Below are 23,009 nucleotides of genomic sequence, written 5' to 3'. Positions count from 1 at the left end.
TGAGGCCTCATCTGGAGTACTGTCCAGTTTTGGGCTCCACACTACAAGAAGGATGTGGAAAAATTGGAAAGAGTCCAGCAGAGGGCAACAAAACTGATTAGGGGGCTTGAGCACATGACTTATGAGGAGAGGCTGAGGGAACTGGGATTGTTTAGTCTGCAGAAGAGAAGAATGAGGGGGGATTTGATAGCTGCTTTCAACTACCTGAAAGGGGGTTCCAAAGAGGATGGAGCTAGACTGTTCTCAGTGGTACCAGATGACAGAACAAGGAGTAATGGTCTCAAGTTGCAGTTGGGGAGGTTTAGGTTGGATATTAGGAAAAACTTTTTCACTAGGAGGGTGGTGAAGCACTGGAATGGGTTATCTAGGGAGGTGGTGGAATCTCCTTCCTTAGAGGTTTTTAAGGCCAGGCTTGACAAAGCCCCGGCTGGGATGATTTAGTTGGGTATTGGTCCAGGAGGTTGGACTAGATGACCTCCTGAGGTCCCTTCCAACCCTGATATTCTATGATTGTATGACATTTCCCTTTGGGATTGAGGCATGCACAGAGCCAGATCCCTGTGAGAGCTTGAAGATTTGTGTTTCTGAGTGTAGTGTACTCTTAGATATATTAGCCACAAACTGTGAAAAAATCAACAGCAGTGAAACCCAATGGAGAGTTTAGAGCCTTTCTGCAGAAGAAGGGAGAGAAAGAACTGGCACACTCAATGGATGGCTTAATGGAGGATTTTGGGGGGGGGGGGAGTGATGAGTTGGCCACCCTTTTAAGATGCCAGTAAAGGAGAGTAGAAAGCCGCCAGTCCTCTTCCCAGAAGACTGGATTATGTCAGGTGGGAAGCCTAGGCCTATAGGGGAAAGTTGTCTGGTTTGGAGAGTTGAGGCTAAAAGTTTGAATGGGTTTTGGATAAAAACCTTAACTTTCTAGATGCTTATCTAAACCCCAAACTTTCCGGATATTCACCAATGCCTAATATGTTATGTACATACCTTATATAAAAATGATAATATAACAAAGTTTATATTAATCAGTCAATATGTATATCCTTGTGTGGTTTCAGACATATTAAGGATGTTCAGTTGCACCAGGTTTTCTGACTAGTAGCAATTATAAACTTTTGATTGTGATTGATTCTGCTTATTTTTTTAATTGAATTGAGCAATTTTAAGAAAAATAGGTTTTTAAGGCTTATTTGTATTTTATTTAAAGTTGACACTCAGAGAAGACTCCAGAGATAATTTTCTTCAGAGAAGATTTTTTAATTTATTTTTATAATTTGTATTTCTTTTGAGGATATATTTAAAAGGCTTTTGGTCTACCATGCTTAGAATAATTCCTCTCTCCATCTTCCATTTCTTTTTTGTCTGCATTAGCAAAATTCATTATAATCTGTTAAAGGCTCCACTACTGCTGTGGAGAATCTCTCAAGTTTAATTCTTCTGTCTGTTCAAGTCGGGGCTATTCTCTCTTGAGATGATCACTGCTGCTTCAGGCCTCTTTGATCCCAGGTCAGCCTGTCAGCCTAACTCACCTCACTGGCACCACTTCCTTTTCAAAGAACCGTTGATGTATATTTCATGCTTTAAAGGAGACAACTTCACAAAGATAAACAAAATTATGAGCCAGATCAGCTGGGAGGAATAATTTAATCAGAAAAATTTGAATGATGATTGGTAATTCTTTAAGAACACTTTACTACATACCCCCAAAAGCCAGAATCAAGGAAGAAGACCATATTGATTAAAAAATCCCAGCCTGGTTTAGAAGGGGTGTGAAAGCAGCTATAATTTTTTTTTTTTAAATATAACAAATGGAAGAAAGGGGAAATTATTAGTAATGAATATAAATCATAAGCTAGGAATTATAGAAAATTGATAAGGGAAGCAAAGGGACATACGGAGAAATTTATGGACAGCAGCGTTAAGAACAGCAAGAAGGAATTTTTAAAAAGTATATTAGGAACAAAAAGAATCCTAACAATGGTATTGGTCCAGTGGAAATGGTAGAATTACCAAATATCAATAATGATGCAGAAAAGGCAAAAGTGTTCAATAAATATTTGTTCTGTATTTGGGGGAAAAAACAGATGATGATGTCGCATCCATTCCATTAGTATCTCAAGAGGATATTAAACAGCAGCTACTGAAGTTAGACATTTTAAAATCAGCAGATTCAGATAACTTGCATCCAAGAGTTTTAAAAGAGCTAGCTGAGGAGCTTACTGGATCGTTAATGTTGATTTTCAATAAGTCTTGGAACACCAGGGAAGTACTAGACGAAAGCTAATGCTGTGCTAACTGATAGGTCTGACAATGTAATCATCAAATGGGTGTGTTTCTGGTGGCATCTCGCAGGGATCGATTCTCGGCCCTCCGCTATTTAACATTTTTATTAATGACCTGGAAGAAAACATAAAATCATCATTGATAAAGTTTGCTGATGACACAAAAATAGTGGGAGTGATAAATAATTAAGAGGACAGGTCAGTGATGCAGAGAAATCTGGATGGCTTGGTACATTGGGCCCAAGCAAACTGCATTTTAATATGGCTAAATGTAAATGTATACATCTAGGAACAAAGAATGTCAGCCATACTTAAAGGATGGGGGACTTTTTCCTGGGAAGCAGCGACTCTGAAAAAGATTTGGGGTCATGATGTAAAATTAGCTGAACATGAGCTCCCAATGCGATGCTATGACCAAAAGGGCTAATACAATCCTTAGACATTTAAACAAAGGGCATCTCGAGTAGGAGTAGCGAGATTATTTTACCTCTGTCTTTTGGCACTGGTGCGACTGCTGCTGGAAAACTACATCTAGTTCTGTTGTCCACAATTCAAGAAGTATGTTGATAAAGGAGAGGGTTCAGAGAAGAGTCACGAGAATGATTAAAAGGTTAGAAAATATGCCTTATAATGATAGGTTCAAGGAACTCAATCTGTTTATTTTAACATGGAGAAGGTTAAGGAGTGACTTAATTACAATCTATAATTACCTACATTGGGAATAAATATTTAATAATGGGCTCTTCAATCTATCAGAGAAAAGTTTAACAAGAGCCAATGACTGGAAGTTAAAACTAGACAAATTCAGACTGGAAATAAGACGTACATGTTTAACAGTGAGAGCAATTAAACATTTGAACAACTTACCAAGTGTCATGATGGATTCTCCATAATAGATCATTTTGCAATCAAGAGTGGATGTTTTTCTAAAAGATCTGCTCTAGGAATTATTTTAGGGAAGCTATGTGGCCTCTGTTATACTGGAGGTCAGACTAGATGATCACAATGGTCCCTTCTGGCCTTGGAATCTACATATCTATGAAATACTCTAACTCAACCAGAAGTCACAGGCTTGATGCAGGAATTATGTGGTGAAACTCTATGACCTGTGTTATGTAGGAGGGCAGACTAGATTATCATAATTTAGCAATTTTTTTTTTGTTCTTTAGCCTTGTCAAAATTACGTCATTTGCTTTGTAATCAGACATTAGTTTCAACACTTTACCTGAATAAAAAGGGCTTGCATTTCTAAAACAAAAACAACTGTCTGAAAGAGAAATGTAATGTTAAAGATTAAGAAAAGTACCTTTTTAATTAATGTTGCAATAAAATTATTACTGTAACAAGGGAGAAGTTAATTTTGCATGTGTGCTAGTAAAGTCTAATACATGACATCTGAAATCTTTTCTATTTCAGTTCTTATGTGTATTGATGAACTCTGCTATTGCTTGTAAATTAGACTGGAAAATCTGTGGGTAGTATTGTAATACGTAAGGCAATGTGGGGGAGGCTCAATAAAAATTGCCTTTTGGGAAAAAGAGAAGTGTCTTTAAACTTAGTTTTGAATATGTCATGTTTTTGTTTTTTCAATTTTACAAGGCTAATTAATTTCTTGCTATTTCTACTGCACACTGAGTGAACATGATTATCTGTCCTCTTACTGAACTCTAAAAAAGGGTGTGGGTGTGGGAAGGTGTTTCCATGAAAGCTTTTCTATTTTACATCTCATTGCCTCTGTCATTTCCAATGTTTTTTCTCTGCCATAGCCACAGTTACACTTAATGCAGAACTACAATTACTCTGTAATTTTACTCAATAACACTACTACGGAAGCAGCCAAAAGTGACATTAAGATCCAAAGTTATGAAAAAAAGACTGGGCGGGGGTCTTCACACATTTGCATTAGGAATAATACTGCTGTATATTTAAGGGGTTATATATAATAATAATTTTCATCTTAAAAGGTAAAATTATTCTGAATAAATTAGAATATTTTTCTCAGGGCTGAAACCTGCACTATGTGCACACCCAAAACTTCCATCAACTTTACTGAGATCTTTGGATGAGTAAAAAATGCTATGTGAGGGAAGAAGAGTAAAATCCGGCCTCCATGGAAGCTAATGGCAAAACTCCCATTCAATTCAGAGCGTCTAGGAGTTCACTCTAGGTGTTTGGGTGCAGAAAGAGAAAAAATGTTGCCTTTAGTTCATATCTCTGTCTTCAAACTATGCAAGGGGTTTTCTCATATCCTTGGCAAAAAATCTTCAAGACCCTGTGTGTGGGTTGTATTTTCCTCCCCACCCCCTGCGTTTGGTTAAAGATACTGAATGTTCAGAGTTTTTTGATATTTGCATTGTGATTTAGAAATAAATTTTGTGCTTGTTTTATTTCTTGAGCAGAGAGGAGGGTGAATTGGATTTTCTGAGGGCCTGATCCTTCAGTATGTATAAAAGCAAAATGCCTCCCAAAGTTACTGGGAGTTTTGCTTTCACAGGGACTCCAGAATCAGGCAGTTAATAGAATTTGTTCAATAACCTGGACTGAAGTTTAAGCAATTACTGTTGAACTTTAAGCAATCTATCAAAGTTTCTCTGGTCAGCCTTTTATTACTATCTTGTCTTGAGCCCTTTTTTTAATGACATCTATTATCAGATTGAAATGGCGATTGAGACACTGCAAAAGTCTGATGGTCTGTCCACTCACAGAAGCTCTCTTCTCAACAGCCATGTAAGTTGCCTCTTCTTCATGTAAACTAATCTCCTGCTTTGTCTGCATGCTTAATTTATCTCTAAATGCTTTTTTTTTTTTTTTGCCTTTTTTTTTTTTTTTTTTGCCTCTTAATCTTCCCTTCTCAGTCACTTGTAATCTTATACAGCATCTTCCATGGCTATGTTTTGTCAGGTGAAATGTCACTAAATACATATATATTATTGAGTTCATCGTTTCCTACGTTCTGTATTATGTCCCCAGGTGTTACCACATTCTGAGTTTCACAATAATGTAATTGTGAAAATAATCATTGAAAAATTCTTAATTATCCGGGGGGGGAGGGGTGTGTGTGTGATATTTAAGATAAAATTGGCTACTAAAAAGAATCTGTGCACTGTATAATAATTTTTGGGGGGTGGAGCATGCAGCATGAGTATGTAATATCTTTTGGATTATTTTAGAGAATCACATTACTTTATTCTGAATAATGAGTTTACTGAAAATGACAAAAGAATGCTGAAGGTCCATAAAGTGGTGTTGGTATTTCTGTTAAATGACTTATACAAGTTGTTGCCTCCATGGGCTGAAAAAATGAAAACAATTGATTACTCTGAAAGCTGGAGATATCTGTTGCTCTTTGTGCCTCTTTATTTGGTCTGAATTTACAAATCCTAAAAATAAGAATTTTCAGTAAGAATAACTTTTGCCTAAAGTGGTTGTCTGTATAAAAGCAGCATTTTAAAATATAGTGGTAAAGATATTAAATGTAACTTTTGTATAGAGGGAGAAAAGGGCCCAAAGCTTAATCTCTAATTTACTGTATATATTATAAAATGAATTGCCAGCCCAAGTTTTTCCTGAAATGTCTTTCCAGCTGGTAAAAGTTGCTTTATTTAAATTATATTATTTGGCATTTGTATATGTTCACTCCTTAGCACATATTAAGGCTACTAATCAAAACTGATTCTATGCTGTGATCACACTTTTGTATTCTCTACCACAAAAATGGAGAATAGTAAACTAAATCTCAATTTCAAAAGTATTTTTGTAATATCTATTGATTTTATGATGGTAGACAATGATTTAGAAATAAAACCAAAGCAATTATATATTTTGTTCTGAAAAAGTTCCATAATCTGAAGCTGAAAAACCAATAGCTTTGTGTGAAAGTTTCCCCTCATGATGGCAAGAAGCAGTAGAGGATTGATTCTAAAACACCTGGAAGAGAAAACAACTTTAGAAACTGCTAAAATTGTGGGGAGAGAGATTGAATAGCGTAAATGTGATTAAGACTTTTAAATTCTATCTTGGATGTTAAAAAGAAATGTTGTTTTGAAGATAGAAGGCTGCCTAGAAATTGCATTATCGGGGTTAATTAGATACCATGCTGAAGAGATCATAACCTTGGCAACGGGCCAATGCATGTTAAAACTGGAGATATGGAGAGCTGTTACTTTGTCTTGAGTCCCATATGGAAGCACATCATATCTTAACATCATATCTAACAAGAGCTAGATGATAGGCTGTTTACCTTGGGTAACTTTATTCCATTATTTACATATAGACGTATATAGTTATATGCACTATTTACAAATTTCTTTCTGCTAATAATATTTACATGTACCCATTACACAACATGTCACTACTTTTTTCTTTTGTTCCTTTAATTTGGGTATTATTTCAAATTTCAATAAAAGACCAGTATGTAATTAGGCTAGGGCTATGTCTTTGATTTTGTATTGGAGACACAAACATATTTATTTGACATGATAGTCTTGACAGCCCCAATCACCCAAGTAAGAAGTTGACAGAAAACGGTTGAATTTATTTTATAGTTTGCCTATTTTTAAAACTCTATTTGTTTTGACTCCTGTCTCAAATTAGTGTAACATGGAAGAAATTTAATATGTTTGTTTGTTTTCTCCCTATTTCTCAAACTACCCTTCATTTTGATTTCCAGAGGTCTGAGCCAAAGGGCATTAAGTCAAAGTAGAGACACTTTTGATATAAATGGGCTTTGGATCAGGCCTGAAAAGCTGTGAATTTCATTAATATTACCTTTTACATTACAAATGTTCTATTCATCAATGACAAAATCTTAAACTCTCAAAAATAATAGCCTGCTGATTTGGCTTTCTGTGGTACTATACCTCCATTGTTAGCCGTCCTGGAGTGTGGTTGCCTTTATTGATGCTTGCTCGTTTTTGTGAGTTTTTCATTTCTCCTCTACTTTTTTCTTTTTCTGATTTCTTTGTGCATGAGGTTGACTTGACTAATCAATTTATAATCTAATGTTGTATAAACATCGGAGTTTTAGTGAAGCCAGAATCAATTTGCCAGTTTTTACTGTGTAAACACTTCATACTTATCCATCCTTAAATGTTACTAATACTATTAGTCAACAAGCTAGTATTCAAATCCTGAACAGCTCAGATGTAGAATTCTCATTCTGCATTGAAGAAATATGTTTACAATAGCTGTATAATGTTTGTAGATTATTTTCCTTTTAAAATTATATACAGCCTTGGGCACTCTTCTTTCCAGCAATCTAGCAAATAAATTCCAGGCTGCAATCTAGCAAATAATCACTTGATGCCTTTTGCCACTGAAATACATCCACCCTAGAGCAAAAATCCTTGTTTTATACTTATCTTGGATTATGCTCTGCCAACATTGGCTAATGCAAGTTATAGTTGAAATAACATCTGTCAAGAATTCAGATCATTAGTAAAGTGCACTTAAAATGAATCCTAATAGGTTATAATCCATCTGGAAAAAAAATCCCAAATGTTACATTTAGAAGTTAATTGGGAAATGCATTTTTTTTTTTTTTGTCAATCAGTATTTCCCTTAGGGAAAAATAAGAATAGTTCACCCTTCTTAATCTATCCTGATTAACAGAGATTAAATGCAAAGGTTGAAAGATGTAATTATCTTGGTTTCTAGCCTCAGATATGCTTATGTCACTTAATTAGTGAAATAAATAGTTTTTTTTTTAAATAAACCAAGGTCAAGGTTAAAGTTTCCAGCGATATTTTTTCATAGCCTTTATATCAGAATGGTAAGCAACCAATTTAAAATACATTTGTGAACACTATGACTCAGTATTTTTTTAAAATAATGATTTTAGATCTACCAGCTGAAATAAGGATGATAAACTGCTCTGTTTTATTACATTCTATTTAAAGTGCAAAATTGTCTAAAAGTCTAGCTAATAGCTCTATATCGTGGAACCATTTAAGTAAGTCAAACACAGAGACATTTCTTCTTGTGGGTATTTGTCTACCTGTCATCCATATTACCTGCTAGCAAGTTAAAACAATAGAAACCATCTCAGCTCATATAGAACATAAACTAAAGAATTACAATTTTGTTTTCTATTTTGTTCTCCATGCAAAAGGAGAACATGAAGATAGCCTCTAAAAGGTCTTGGGTGAATTGTTGTTCTCGTTGCACTTGGCAAAGTGCACATGACTCTGATTGAAACAGAGGTGAGAGTCCAGTACATTAATTATACCTCTAGATTTTAGTGAATACTAATGTGAGAGAGACTGTAGAGTGGGGGCAGGAGCTAAGAACGTTCTATTTTAGGAGTACAGAATTACATTTTTTCACATTAAAATATTTAAGATCTGTGTCTTAAATGATTAATTATGTTCAACATTAGCAAAAGTTTTCTCTTCCCTATCATTGAAAAGTTTGTGGTACCACTCTTTATTAGTAAATGAATGCAACAGACTACAGTATTATCAAGTAAACTGATCTTTTTGCTGTTGTTAACATATATTTTACTCATGCTTTGCCTTGATATTTTACATTAAAATTTGTTACACATTTCTGTTGAGAACTAATGCATCAGAACAAAATTGTGTTGCATTGGTTGAAATCATTTTAAACATGCCTGGTTTGGAGTTTCATTGGAAACTCAAAACTAAGACCAGATTTTTGGTAAAATCTATGAACCTGACTGATTTAAAGATTCACACTGAAATCATGCTCTTGGCTTTGACATCAAAACTGGTGAAACTTGGCAATTTCAACTGATTTCCTGTTTACATTTTTGGGGTCATTCAAACCCAAAACTCAAAGGAAAATTCTGGGGGATACAAATCCATGGTATGGTAAGCCAAATGAAAGATTATCAGAACCCCTAGAAAAATAAAACCACAGACTTTCACACAATTTAAGTATAACCATCATATAAAAATACTCTTATTTTACGCTGTCATTTTTCTACTCAGTTAAAGCTGGAGGGAGGATCGGAGTGAAACTGACACAAGCAATCAACCTTGCTAAAGTGCCTTTTTTTGGTTTGTTTTCTCATCTGTTAGTGGCAGTTTATATTAGATATGTTGTGAGTATTCCCAAAAAGATACCAGTTGTGCCTCTTACTATAGAGCCACTGAAGTACTCAGCATGTAAGTGTTTTTCTGCCAGCTTCCAAAATTACCCACCAAAGTTCTAAATGAAATGACCTAGAGAGAGAGAGAGTTTTCACGGGATTCAGTCCTATTCCCACTTAAGTTAATGACAAAATTCCTTTTGGCTTCAGTGGAAGCAGAATTGGGCCCATAATCTTTAATAGTTGTATCAGTTCATTTTAGCACCACCTAGATTGCTCCTTGCCTTGTGTTTGTTTTTTGTTTCTTTATTTACGGTTAAAAAACAAAAGAATAAATCTTGTTCAATTAAATAGTGTAACTGATCTGAGTGTCTGGGGAAGCGAAACAACTCTCTGCAATACAATAGTCTAATAATGCAGATGGATTAAATGACTCTCCATCAGTCCAACAAGCAGTTTCTTTTCTATGGTTATGTAAATACATTTATGATTGGTTAAATTCCCTGAAGTATTAACAATTTGTCTCCAAAGCCTAGATCAATGTACAGAAAATTAATGTGTGGTACTGGACTCTTGAATACTTTAAGAAATGGGGACTATCTGAGGTCACAAGTGTTATGAGTTCTGCTATTTCCATGTGTTTTTGAAAGACTCAAAGACACCATCGCATATCTAACCCCTCTAAAGAGAACTGCCTTCATTTGAAGAAAAAAGTCACCATTGAATAGACGTTAAGAGCAATCTCAAAATGTATTAAGAAGCTTTGAATTGTACAGCTATGTTAATGATAGCCTAAAATGTTTATTGTGAAATTATCTGAATTTACTTTTCTTCACTGTCTCCTATTTGAAATAGCTCCAGTGGCTCTTAGACAACTATGAAACAGCAGAAGGAGTCAGTCTCCCCAGAAGTACGCTTTATAATCATTACTTACGACACTGTCAGGAGCACAAGTTGGACCCAGTCAATGCTGCCTCCTTTGGAAAACTCATAAGGTCAATTTTCATGGGGCTACGGACCAGGAGACTAGGAACCAGGTCTGTGTAAAACAATCAGATCTTAGATTATAGCATAGAGAGAGTGTAGTGATCATTGTGATCATGAACCTTGTACATGATACACTAAACAAGCTGAAAGAAAACATTACTTAAATGTTAAAATGTTTGTCTATCAATTTCTCATGTAATGTCAAACTGTGTCAAGTTGTTACAAAAACCCATTACATTTCTCCTTGTCCTGAAATCACTTATTAATTCTGAAACATACACAACAGATTTATAGCAATACAAATATAATATAGGCTGTCGGTTGGAAACTATGCATGAGATGGAGAATAATTACTATATTTCTTATGAGTTAAAAATCTAATTATATTTGTTTATTTTTCATCCAATACTTAATTTAAGTATATGCTGAGCACAAAGTGATGATTGATCATTACATATGCGGTAATAGGGGTGTTCTGCCTTTCCATATAAAAATAAATGAGTGATTTTAATGTAGATGAATATTTTTATCAACTGATTTTTTTTGTTTGTTATAAGGGACTGTTATTTAATGCTGCCATGATTCTACAGCTTAATTACAAAATAGCTTCAATTCCTTATTTATAAATTGTCGTTACTGTTTTTATTTCATGCAGTGATATTTCAGTATGGTATGATAAGTAATATGAGGGACACTAAGTGTAAAAATAGAGGAGTTTTTTCCCCCTATGTTTACCCAGTGTAGTGGGCTACAGTTAAAGCCTTATAGTAGATTCCATTCACTCATTCACAGCTTTTCCAAACACTTACCTCTTAGGCTGAAATGTTCCATGCAGGGCTTCGGAGCTGTGCTCCGGCTCTGCTCCAGCTCCAGGCAAAAACCCGCAGCTCCACTGCTCCGGAGCTGCTCCGCGCTCCAGCTCCGGGCTCCGCTCCAAAGCCCTGGTTCCATGCTTGTTCTGTCTGAAGGAAAAATATTTATTATTAATTTTTTTGTAAATGTGAGCCTTTAGGGACCCTTTAGCCATGTTTGAGTTAAAGGAGAGTAAGGGAACAAAGATTTCTAATCACGGTCTTTTTTTAAACGGGGAGCTAACAAAATTGGTGAGTTTTGAAATTTGAAACTTGTCCATTATTTGCTTTGAAAAAAGAAATAATTTTGATTAAACCAATAAATGAGAATTTGAAAATAGTGTATTGAGCAAGACCAACAGAAAATGTGTTTAAATCTTTTAAATGTATACAGATGCACACTTACACATGTTATTAGCAAGTTCCACAGAGCTGAATAGTTCAAGATTTTTTCCATTTCTTGTTTCCTTGTCCAGTCCTTCCAGATACCAGGACAGCAGCAGCATGTTGTCAGTGGTATCAAAGGCTGCTGACAGAGCTAATAAAACTTTCACATACACCAGACCTTTTTTCCCTATTACCAAAAGGAGTTTGTCAATCAAGTATTTTCTACACCACACCCAGTCTTAAAAGAAAATTGAAAATAATTTGGGAAATTAAAAAAAAATCCATATATCACTACAATCATCTAATAATCTTAAATCATCTCCACCATTAAAAGGGTTCAAGATAAGGTAGTAATTGGCACTGTTGTGAGGTGGCAGTTTCTTGAGGAAAGACATAACTGCAACTTATTTAAGGATAACTGGATTTTACTAGCCATGAGGAGCCTGGTCCATTTTGTCCATTGCACTCTACATCTTCCCAGCACATCCATTTGTCTCATTTATATTTTGCTACTGATCTAGTGGATGCCTCTCACTGGTGCACTATTGTCACTTTTGTCTGTAAAATACAGATGGTAAACTCCTTGTGCCAAGCTATGCTCAAAACGTTAACTGAGAGGGAGCATTTGAATTACTGCTGCACAGAACAGTTTTGTCTGGTCATAACTATGTTGTCCAGTCACTGATGAGAGTTTCTTAGCTTTAGCCATAGTCATACAGAGATGTCTACTATCAGCTGCATCAGAAAGAGCTCTCCACCTCTATGCTGTAGTGTCTACCATTGTTGTTTTGTAGGTCACAGGTGGCAGTTAGAGTGAAAGAAGAGAATGTGTAGGGGCAGTTGTGTTGGTCATTTAGGGTAGATTATCATCGTGTCATGCTAAGATATTGACCATGTCCAGCTGTTGATCATTATTTTCTTAAGCGTTCTGAAATCTTATTTCATCCATCAGTTTGTATCCAGTCTTATAAGCCCCAATATGGGCCAAAAAATGTTATCCTTTTTTTTTTAATAAGGAGAAAAACACTAGTTCCATAGGTTTAAAAACACATTAAAATGTTGTTTGTACTTAGAATGTTTTTCTACAAAGGCCCCAATCCTGCATTTGACTATACACGGGCAGACTACTGCCTCTGTGCTCAGCCCTATTGGAGGCAGTAGGGCTCCATACAGGTGCAGGGGTTCATGTGTGCTTAAAAAGTGTGAAGTCTGGGACCAAAATTATTACAGACTGACAAGCCCGAAGCCTCTAGGAGCATTGGTGCCTTTAATATTGTTAGCCTTGCTCAACCTAAGCCACTGAACGCTGCAAAAGTTCTAACAACATTTGATTACGGGTTGCTCCTGTTTGCGTTACTGTATATCAGGTAATTTTAAATGCATAAGTGTGTGTACATGTGCACTAGTGTGTGTGTGTGCATGGGTATAATCAAGTACATTGAGCTTACACATGTCCAGGAACAGATTATGACACACTTACTCATCCTGAGTAATATGTTACTTCACACATAGTCCAATTGAAGTCAGTTGGACTACACATGGTATAAGGTACTATTCATCATCAGTACAGGTATCACAGCCTGGTCCATGATGATTTACTGATTATTTTAAAGCCCCTTTTTACCTGTTTATAATCTATTTCCATAGAAACAGGGACAGCATTTTGCAGCCTTCATCAGGATTGTTAGAAAATTTGTAACTTTCAGCAGCTCCGGGTAAGCCCTGCCAGTTCAGTTTTAACAGCACACAGCCTTTAGGATATTGTAGAATCCATACACATGGGCTTTTTTCCATTGTATATAGTTCAATAGATACTGCTATAAGGACGTCACTGAAATATTTGGTAAATTCTTACAAATTTCAGGAATTGCCACAGTAGGCACAGCAAAGTGTCTCTTTGATTTCATAGATCTTATATAAAACTAAAGAGCTGTATAAACCAAGCAGCAGAGAGCTAATACTTCTTAGCTCTGACAGTATTAGATACACAATGCCATCACTTCAGAAGGGTGGTGAGGTCATAGATCCTGCCCACTATTCTTCATTAGCTGCTATTTCATATCCTCCATGAAAAGAAGAACCCCCTGCAATCACTTTAAAAACATTAATAGCTTCAATTTACTACTTAAATTCTTTAAAACAAGGCTTCTAATGTAGCACTATGTGTCCTTCTTCAAGTGGAGGGAGGTCATCCAGTATGTGGAGTCTTGCTCAGGACACTAAATTCTTGCAATATTTTCCTAGGAGATGACCAAAGTTTTCAGCCAACAAAAGTGCATATAACCCTAGCTAATCTAATGTCAGGGTAACAGAAACTTTGTTATAGTGGTGCAATGCCAAAATAGGAATGCATATGCCACACAAACTCTTTATTACTGGCATAGCAGGAATGAGCGGGTATGACTGCAGAAAAGGAGGTGTGACTGGGACATTTCCTACACAACAATTATCCTCAGATGTTTTTTTCATCCCCAGTTGCCATTGAAAGCCAACAAAAGTTAGAAGACACCTAAAGCTGAAACAGCCATCTATAAAGCAACACCAAGATGAGGGCAGTACAAAGGGGTTCTTTGTCAGGGTTCCCTCCCCACTCTGAACTCTGGGGTACAGATATGGGGACCCGCATGAAAGACCCCCTAAGCTTATTTCTACCAGCTTAGGTTAAAAACTTCCCCAAGGCACAAATCCTTCCTTGTCCTTGGATGAGTACTGCTGACACCACCAAGTGAGTTAGATAAAGATTCAGGAAAAGAATCACTTGGAGTTCCTGTTTCCCCAAAATATCCCCCAAAGCCCCTTCACCCCCTTTCCTGGGGAGGCTTGAGGGTAAGCCAGGTGAGCACAGAACAGACCCTTGGGTTTTTAGGACACTAAAAACCCAATCAGATTCTTAAAAAACAGAACTTTATTATAAAGAAAAAGTAAAAGAAGCACCTCTGTAAAATCAGGATGGAAGGTAATTTACAGGATAGTCAGATTCAAAACACAGAGGATTTCCCCTCTAGGCAAAACTTTAAAGTTACAAAAACAGGGATAAACCTCCCTCTTAGCACAGGGAAAATTCACAAGCTAAAACAAAAGATAATCTAACGCATTTCCTTGCTATTACTTACTATTTCTGTAATATTGGATGCTTAGTTCAGATATGGCTTAGGGAGATGTATTTTCCCTGCCCTGGTTCCTCGCTGACCCAGAGAGAACACACAAGGAGACAAAACAAACAACCTTCCCCCACAGATTTGAAAGTATCTTCTCCCCTTATTGGTCCTTTTGGTCAGGTGCCAACTAGGTTATCTGAGCTTCTTAACCCTTTACAGATAAAGGAGGGATTTTATGCTACCCTTAGCTATATGTTTATGACAAGCTGTAAGTTATCTTAGCACACCATCTGCTGCCTTGCACTCTGTGTTATGGCTGCACTCAAAGATCTGGCACTATATGGTAAAGGTCTACTGAAACTTTAAAAAGTCCTTGCTTTTGTCTCTGGAAGGAAGAAAACTGAAAGAACACTGATAGTGAACTTACTATATTTAGTGCTATGCAAAAGTACAAGTACTGATATTCTCTTTACTAACATTCGCATATGGAAAAACTGATATTTTCATCAGTATTTGCAAACTAATATTAACTATATAATTGTTCTGTTTCTGTCCAAAATTGTGAATTTGCTTCAGGTAGAAATTCCCCATTTCCACAGCATTTTTTTCTCTTCCTGTCAGCAATGGCAGTTTTTCACAAAGTTCTGATTTATAACTTAAGCCTTACCATCTGAAAGATATATTGTTGAAGAATACAAATAATGGCTTATAAAATATTTTTCAAAATCAGTAATGACAGGATTTCACTGTTGTTTTATTCACATGAACAATATGTTTTCCTATTTTTGTTCTGTTTCAAAAATTATGTGATTTCAAGTCTCTGTAAAAATATCATGTTATGCTTAAAAGTTTTACTATATATATATATACAGTGATGAGCTGCCAGAATGTTAATAACCGGTTCCCTACTGGGTCTTTGGCGGCACTTCGGCGGCGGGTCCTTCACTCGCTCCGTTTTGGCGGCATTTTGGCAGCGGGTCCTTCAGTGCCACTGAAGACCCAGAGTGAGTGAACGACCCGCCCCCGAAGTGCCGACGACGACCCGGTAGGGAACCGGTTATTAAGCGCTGCCCGGTGAGTACAAGCCCGAGACGCCCCACCCTAACTGCCACCCAGGGCCCCGCTCCCTGTCCCCTGACTGCCCCGACCCCATCCATCACCACCCCGACAGACCCCCGGAACTCCCACGCCTACCCAACCACCACCACCCCCCGTTCCCCATCCCCTGACCGCCCCCCCCAGAACCTCTGCCCCCTCCAACCGTTTCCTGCTCCTTATCCAACTCCTCCTCCCAGCCCCGGCCCGGTCCCCTTACCATGCTGCTCAGGGCAGTGTGTATGGATGCTGCGTGGCTCGCTGGAGCTCGCAGCCCCACCCCCTTACCATGCCACTCAAAGCGGCAGGAGCTGCTGAGCTGCCCAGGAGGGGTCCAGAGTGCTGCCGCCAGTTTCTGCAAGAGGGGGGAAGGCGGGGGAGGGGCAGGGAGAGCCTCCCCGGCCGGGAGCTCAGGCGGGCCAACAGGATGGTCCCGCGGGCCAGAGTTTGCCCACCCCTTTAACAACCGGTTCGCGTGAACTGGTGCGAACAGGTTCCAGCTCGCCACTGTGTGTGTGTGTGTGTGTGAGATATATATATATATATAATTAAAACAAAGACCATTAGATCAAGTTTCTTGAGATCACTGACATTGAAGTTTAGTTGAAACTTTAGATTACCAAATTTACTTTGTCAAGGTTTTTTCCGACAGATTTATTATGGATCTTTTGGATCCGGATAGTATTGATTATTGTCTCTGCATATGAGTCAATTTAAGGGGCATTTATTGGGCCTGATACTCCTGGTTTACACTGATGTAAGGGAGAGGAGGTGATCTTATGAACCCAATGGTATTATACAAGTATAAAATTGGTGAATCAGGAGGAGAAATTGGAGAGGAGAATCAGGTCCAATTTCTGCACCCTATTTTCCATTAGAGGTAAATTGTAAGACTTTAAAGAAAAAAAACAGTCTGACAAATAATTTTTGTTTGATCAACCTTTTCCCATTAATTCTTATTCTTTCGTAAAGGGGGAACTCCAAATATCATTACTATGGGATTCGTGTCAAGCCAGATTCTCCTCTTAATCGGCTACAAGAGGACATGCAATATATGGCTATGAGACAACAACCCATGCAGCAGAAACAGAGGTACAGTGTGGAAATTGTAACTATATTAAATAAACATTTTTTCATATTTCTAGCACTTGAAACCTGGGAGGATTGTTTAAATGTGATGCCAAACTCCTATCAGCATTTTTGGAAATTACTTGTCTATATTAAGTAGTTAATAAACCTCTCTAGTATGCATACATTTTGCAGCAAAAGGGAGTAACGTTGTCTTTTGCTTTTTTAAAGGAGTGTGGGATGCTTATTTATGTGCTTTTTAATATAAAAGACTTATTTGCCATTCTGACCCACTAAATAGATACTGTTATTCTTGCATGGAGATGGTATCTTTGCATATGGGTTTTTTTTCTCCCCCATTGGTATTTTAAACGGGTATTGTAAGGAGAAGCTGTGTGATACAATGTAGTGTACTGGGCATCAGAGTGGGCATCAGGAGACCTGTGTTCTATTCCTGTCATTGGGGACAAATCAGGCTAGATTTACACCGTACTTTGTTAGAAAAAGGTTTGGGTGTGAGTTCTTTCCCACAATGTGTTAAGTACTTTGCTAAAAAAATTATAGAAGTATCAGGATTGTTTCTTGATTTATAGATAATTTGCATTAAACTTTGAATTTCCTCAAAAAAAGAAAAAAGGTTTAAAAGACTGCAAGAGATGGTCCTGATATATTCCTTAAAACACTGTATTCTTGTTTATTAATCTTTAAAATTCGACTTCTAATGAGATCAGAATTGAACTTCTGTTTAGTTTGTTCTGAAGTTTCCAGATACAAGTTAGCCAAAATGTTCCAAAAGACAATGGTAAAGTTGCAAATATTAATACTAAAAACAAAGTATAATATAGTTGTTTTGAAATTTATCACCTGCACAATCTTTTGGATTATTTTCTCCCAAATTGATTAAATCTGATAAAATACTTTGAATTTCAAACTCCATTGTTCATATTTTACTATTATATCTTGTATGTGGCCTTATAAGGCAATGGATCCGATTTAGCCTGGGATTGACTTCCCCTTTGCAACAGGAAACATAGTGTATCATCCCTACCAAAAAAAAGGGGAGGTGCTGGCCCGGAACCGACATGACCAATGTCATCTATGTATGCTTTGATTAAATGTTTTCTCTCAGCAGCTGCCACTAGTAGTGCTTCTGTGGAATCCCAACTGTAATTTAAAGCAGTTCCATTCACTGGAAAATTCCAAGGAAGGGAGGTGGCAGTAAAACCATCTGTCTTCCCTTGGAGTATGTAACCACAAGGACCCAAGATGGCAGAGAGAGACTGCAGAGATTTGCATATGTTTGAAAAAGACTGCCTTAGATGTGTGGGTTCTAGGGACAAATCAAGACAAATACATATATATTTGATAGGCTGACGTGATACTACAAAAGGAAATATTTGATATCTTTGAAATCAAGGAATCCAAAAAAACTCAGGAAGTCAACAAAGACATCTCACAAGCACTACAGAAAGAGAAGCAATCCCATACAGTGTACTCAAACATTTTTTGTTGTCTCAAAAACAGTCAGGACCTAAAATCCATCTTTAGTCTCAAAGCTATAATGTCAGTTCAGATAGCACTGGAGACAAGATCATTGCCCATTGAGCTACAATACTTACTCCTGAGGGCATTCTGCGCCAAAAAAATAAAAAATGATGTGCCTAAAAATTCTGCACACAATATTTTAAAATTCTGCAAAATTCTGCAAATTTTATTTGTCAAATAAATGTGGAGGCTCCAGCATGGCATTGGGGGCCACAGGCCACTGGCTACACAGAGGTGGGAGATCACTCTGCAGCTCCCCCCCCCCTCCTCCCCCCAGGACACGGACTCAGCGGTGAGGCTGCACCCAACCCTGACACAGCACAAGGACCGTGCCTGTCCCAGAAACAACCCAGGGCCCTACCCCTCTGTGCCAGGTGCACTAGGTGTGGGCAGGCAGGCTCAACCTGGCAGGATCCAAGAGTGGAGGGGCTTAGTGTGGGGGGATCCAGGTGTGGGTAGAGAGGGTTGTGTGGGGGGCAATCTGGGTGCGGGCAGCTCAGGGTGGATCTGGGTGCAGGGGGAAATCTGGATACACAGTTGCTTGTCGGGGGGTTCTGGGTGCAATGGTAATGGGACTCTGCAGTAGAGGTCTAGGTGAAGGTGGTTGGGGCTCACTTGGGGGAGGTCTGGGTGTGGGGGGGATAGAGCTTGGCAGGGGGGTCTGGGTGTGGGGGGGTTCAGTGGTAGGGGAGTGGGGCTCAGTAGGGTGAGTACAGCTGGTTGGGGCTCAGTGGGGTGGGGATCTGGTGCAGGTGGCTCATTGGGGTGGTCCAGGTGCAGGGGGAGTGGGGCTTGGCAGGGGGGGTTCTGGGTGCGGGGGGGTGAGCCTTGGTGGCAGGGTGGATGCATGGGGGTTAGGCAGGTGGGGGAGAAGCTCCCCATACAGTGATCCCTTCCCCTGCAGCTGAAGAGTGATAGGTGCAGGAAGCAGGGGGAGAGGAGGTGTTTGCAGAGCTTTGTGCAGCCTGGGGTGAAATCTGGGGGTGGGTCTGACCCGGCCCCAGATGTCGTGCAGGGGAAGAGGAAGTCCTTTCAAGCCCAGCCAGGACTAGCAGCTGAGCATGGCACAGGGTGGGAGCCACCAGCCAGGTCTTCCCCAGTCCTGCCTCCTGCCCTACAGTGATTTACCTCTCTGCCAGCTGCCCTGGGCACCCAAAACATACTGCTGGGGAGAGTCGCATGACTGCTCTTGTTGCTTTCATGTCAGAAAGTCATTTTTCTGTGGGGAAGCAAAGAAATCTGCAGGGGACATGAATTCTGCACATCTGCAGGGGTGCAGAATTCCCCCAGGAGTAAATACTTCATTTTCCATCATGATAAAGTAGTTCTGAAGACCAATTTTGCTTTCATTCCAAAAATCAAATTCGTCTTTCTCAGATCACAATAACTACCTGCTTGAATCCTAAGCATCTTATACTCCTGGGGGCATTCTGCGCCTCTGCGCACATGCAGAATTCATGTCCAGTACAGAAATTTTTTTTCTGCAGAAAATACATTCTGCCCAAGAAGTGCTTCAGTTCCACCTTTCACCCAGCAGAGGCTGCAGTGGCACCAGAACAGCTGGCTGACTGGCAGTAACAGCTAGCAGCCAGCTGTCTTCATCACAGCAGCCTGCCTATGGAGGCAGAGTGGGGCACACAGGGCTGCTAAGGAGTCACAGACTGGGGTTCAGAAGGGCTAGTGGGGGGACAGACTGGGGAGCAGGTTAGGAGCTAGTGGGTTGACAGCACTGAGCCGGGGCTGAATGGGAGGGGGCTCCAGGGTCACATGGGGATGGGGGGTGGCAGGGCCATGTTGGGACAGCAGGTAGGGGGGCTTCAGGGGCACATGGGGAGGGGGAAGGGGGCTCCTGGGCCACATTTGGTGCAGAATTTATAATATTTTGGTGCAGAATTTTTGTTGCAGAATTGGTGCATAGAAAGACTAGTAGGATGATTAGAGGAATGGAGAGGAGACCTTAGGAGAGGAGACTCAAGGAGCATGGCTTGTTTAACTTAATCAAATGAAGGCTGAGGGGAAATATGATTGCTCTCTATTAATACATCAGAGGAGACATGCTAAAAATAAAGATAGCCATGGCAGTATGAGCTGTAGGACAGGCTAAGCTGCCCCGAGTATGTGCTTATCTGAGACCGTAGGCACCTACTCTCGGTGGCTAGTCCCTTCTGCCACTCACACTGCTGCGACTACATTCTGTTTTTCATATGCCAACTTGATGAGAGCTAGCAAATGTATGTCTCTTTGAGTGAGGGATCACACTCCCAACTCGAAGTGTAGACGTAGCCCTACTGTCAAGTTCTCCCTTAGCTCTGCTTGGCTCATCATATAGCCCAAGGGTGGGCAAACTTTTTGGCCTGAGGGCAGCATTGGGTTTCCAAAATTGTATGGAGGGCCAGTTAGGGGAGGCTGTGCCTCCCCAAACAGCCAGACATGGCTTGGCCCCACCCCCTATCCAACCTCTCCTGCTTCTCGCCCCCTGATGGCCCCCCCGGGACTCTTGCCTCATCCAACCCCCGCATTCCCTGTCCCCTGACAGCCCCCGGAACCTCTGCCCCTGACTACCCCCTGCCACCCCATCCAAACCCTCCTCTCATTCCTGACTGCTCCCCCAGGACCCCTGCCCCCATTCAATCCCTGTTCCCCGCCCTCTGACCACCCCGCCCTCTATCCACACCCCCGCCCCCTGACCACCACCCCGAACTCCCCTGCCCTCTATCCACCCGCTCCCCACCCCCTTACTGAGCTGCCTGGAGCACCGGTGGCTGGCAGCGCTACAGCCATGCCTCCCGGTGGGAGCCAGCACAGCACAGAGCAGCGGGTCAGGCCCTGGCTCTGCAGCTGCGCTGCCCCGGCTCTGCAGCTGCGTGTCCAGAGTGTTGCGCCGGCGGCAGGGCGAGCTGAGGCTGCGGGGGAGGGGGAACAGCAGGGGAGGGGCTGGGGGCGAGTCTCCCAGGAGCTCAGGGGCCAGACAGGAGTGTCCATAGTTTGCCCACCTCTGATATAGCCTGTTGAATCCTTTTAATTTAATGTACAATAATATATTCTGTTTTGAGTCATCTGTCTCACTCTAGGGAAAATTAATATTTAAGCAGGTGTCCTTTCCGGGCGGGAGGGGTGGGAGCATTCTTCCTTAGTACAATAACCATTGCATGTTTCCAGTGTGATTCAATATGGTATGGACTCCGTTTCCACAAGTAAAATTGCTGTTGTCTACCTCCTGTACCTTCCAAGGATAATTTCAAATGCTTCTTTGAACTTTTGGAGGTATCAACTAATTATGCCTGCTCTGTGTTTTCTATCCCTGTCTCAGTGCACAGAAAACTTGTTTTTATTTTGTTTTTGTCTGATCCAAAGATAACATCTTTTCCATCACCTCTCTCCTTGGATTTTCTGATTACTTAACTCAAAGTGTTTGCTACTTGTAGAAATTCATTCATATCATTCTCTGGGACATAAATGTAAAGAGACCATTCTTGACTCCTCTATCTTATCCATATTATTTTAAATTCGTAGCCAAATCATATCCAGGCTATTACACTGCCTAATTGCTAACACAACCAATTTATCAGTCTGTAGCTTCTCTTCCTGTAGCTTTATGGACCCTTTTAAAACAGTTTGGCCTTATAAACTACACTAAAAAATATGGAAGTGTAACATTATTCTTTTCTCAAAAAAACAGTATAATGCATCAAAATCTATAAAAATTTTGCAATCTATAGAACTATGCTATAGTTTGGTTATAATACAATCTCTACAGCAATGTTAAAGAAATTCAGATATTATAATACTAATCAGCTTCCCAATTTAGTGTTTAAGAAAAGAGCCTTCAGTTTCCTTTTAAACAAGCCCAGGTGTTTGGACTGTGCAGTTGTAGAGCTGATGTAACATCATGATCTAAAAATGATTTAGCTCTGCTTTGGCTTCCAGCCAGATAGATATGTCTCAACACTGGTTGTTGCTTTGCTAAGTGTTGGAACCCTCATTTGTTCATTGTTGTCTTGTGATTCTCATTTTCATCTTAGCTATAATTAACTTCTGTTCTGGGCATTGAACTGATGAGAGATTTTTAAAGTTGTTTTCATCAAAGAAAGTTCACATTCTTTAGACTGTCTAATGTTTTCTTGCCTTTGGTTGCAAATGGATGCATTTCTAATAAGGTCGCCAGGTCACTTCTTGGGGGTTCATTGTAGATGTGCAACAGTGCACTTGCAGGACGGTTACAGCTCTTCAAATACTATTTAACAGTTAGCATAACCTCTGAACCGATCCACTCACCAGAGAGTACTAAAAACATCTAAATATTTTTCAGATATCTGTACATTAGCTGTAGGTTTTTGTGTATACAGTAAGTTATTAAAGGATTTGGGTAGGGCTACCATACGTCCGGATTTCCCCGGACATGTCCGGCTTTTCGTTCTTTAAATAGCCGTCTGGGGGGGATTTCTAAAAATCTAAAAATGTCCGGGATTTCCCCTTGGTCGGCTATTTATCGACCGAAAAGCGGCTGACAGGGCGGCCGAGCGCCGCTCGCATTGGGGCCTCGGCAGCCAAAGCCCCTTCCTGGCTCCCCCCATCCCCTGCAGCCTTAGCATGCTGCCCGGCAGCGCTGGGGGGCGGGGCTGTGTGCCTTTGAGGGAACGCGGCG

The 23,009-nt window shown here is 39.7% G+C and overlaps 1 protein-coding gene across 1 annotated transcript in view; it reads left to right on the top strand.

Moving 5' to 3' along the window:
- The window catches only part of RFX3 (regulatory factor X3), a 221,409-nt gene that overhangs the window by 164,014 nt on the left and 34,386 nt on the right, over nucleotides 1-23,009 (top strand). The window contains exons 5-7 of the mRNA XM_026652401.1: nucleotides 4,935-5,009; nucleotides 10,189-10,370; nucleotides 16,724-16,843. Of these exons, the coding sequence (XP_026508186.1) occupies nucleotides 4,935-5,009; nucleotides 10,189-10,370; nucleotides 16,724-16,843 (377 nt within the window). The remainder of the gene's footprint in view (nucleotides 1-4,934; nucleotides 5,010-10,188; nucleotides 10,371-16,723; nucleotides 16,844-23,009) is intronic.

Source organism: Terrapene carolina, unplaced genomic scaffold, assembly GCF_002925995.2.
Source record: "Terrapene carolina triunguis isolate 2854851 unplaced genomic scaffold, T_m_triunguis-2.0 Scaffold113, whole genome shotgun sequence".
NCBI lineage: Eukaryota > Metazoa > Chordata > Testudines > Emydidae > Terrapene > Terrapene triunguis.
Note: the sequence above shows the minus strand (reverse complement) of the source record. Positions and strands in the feature narration are given on the sequence as shown.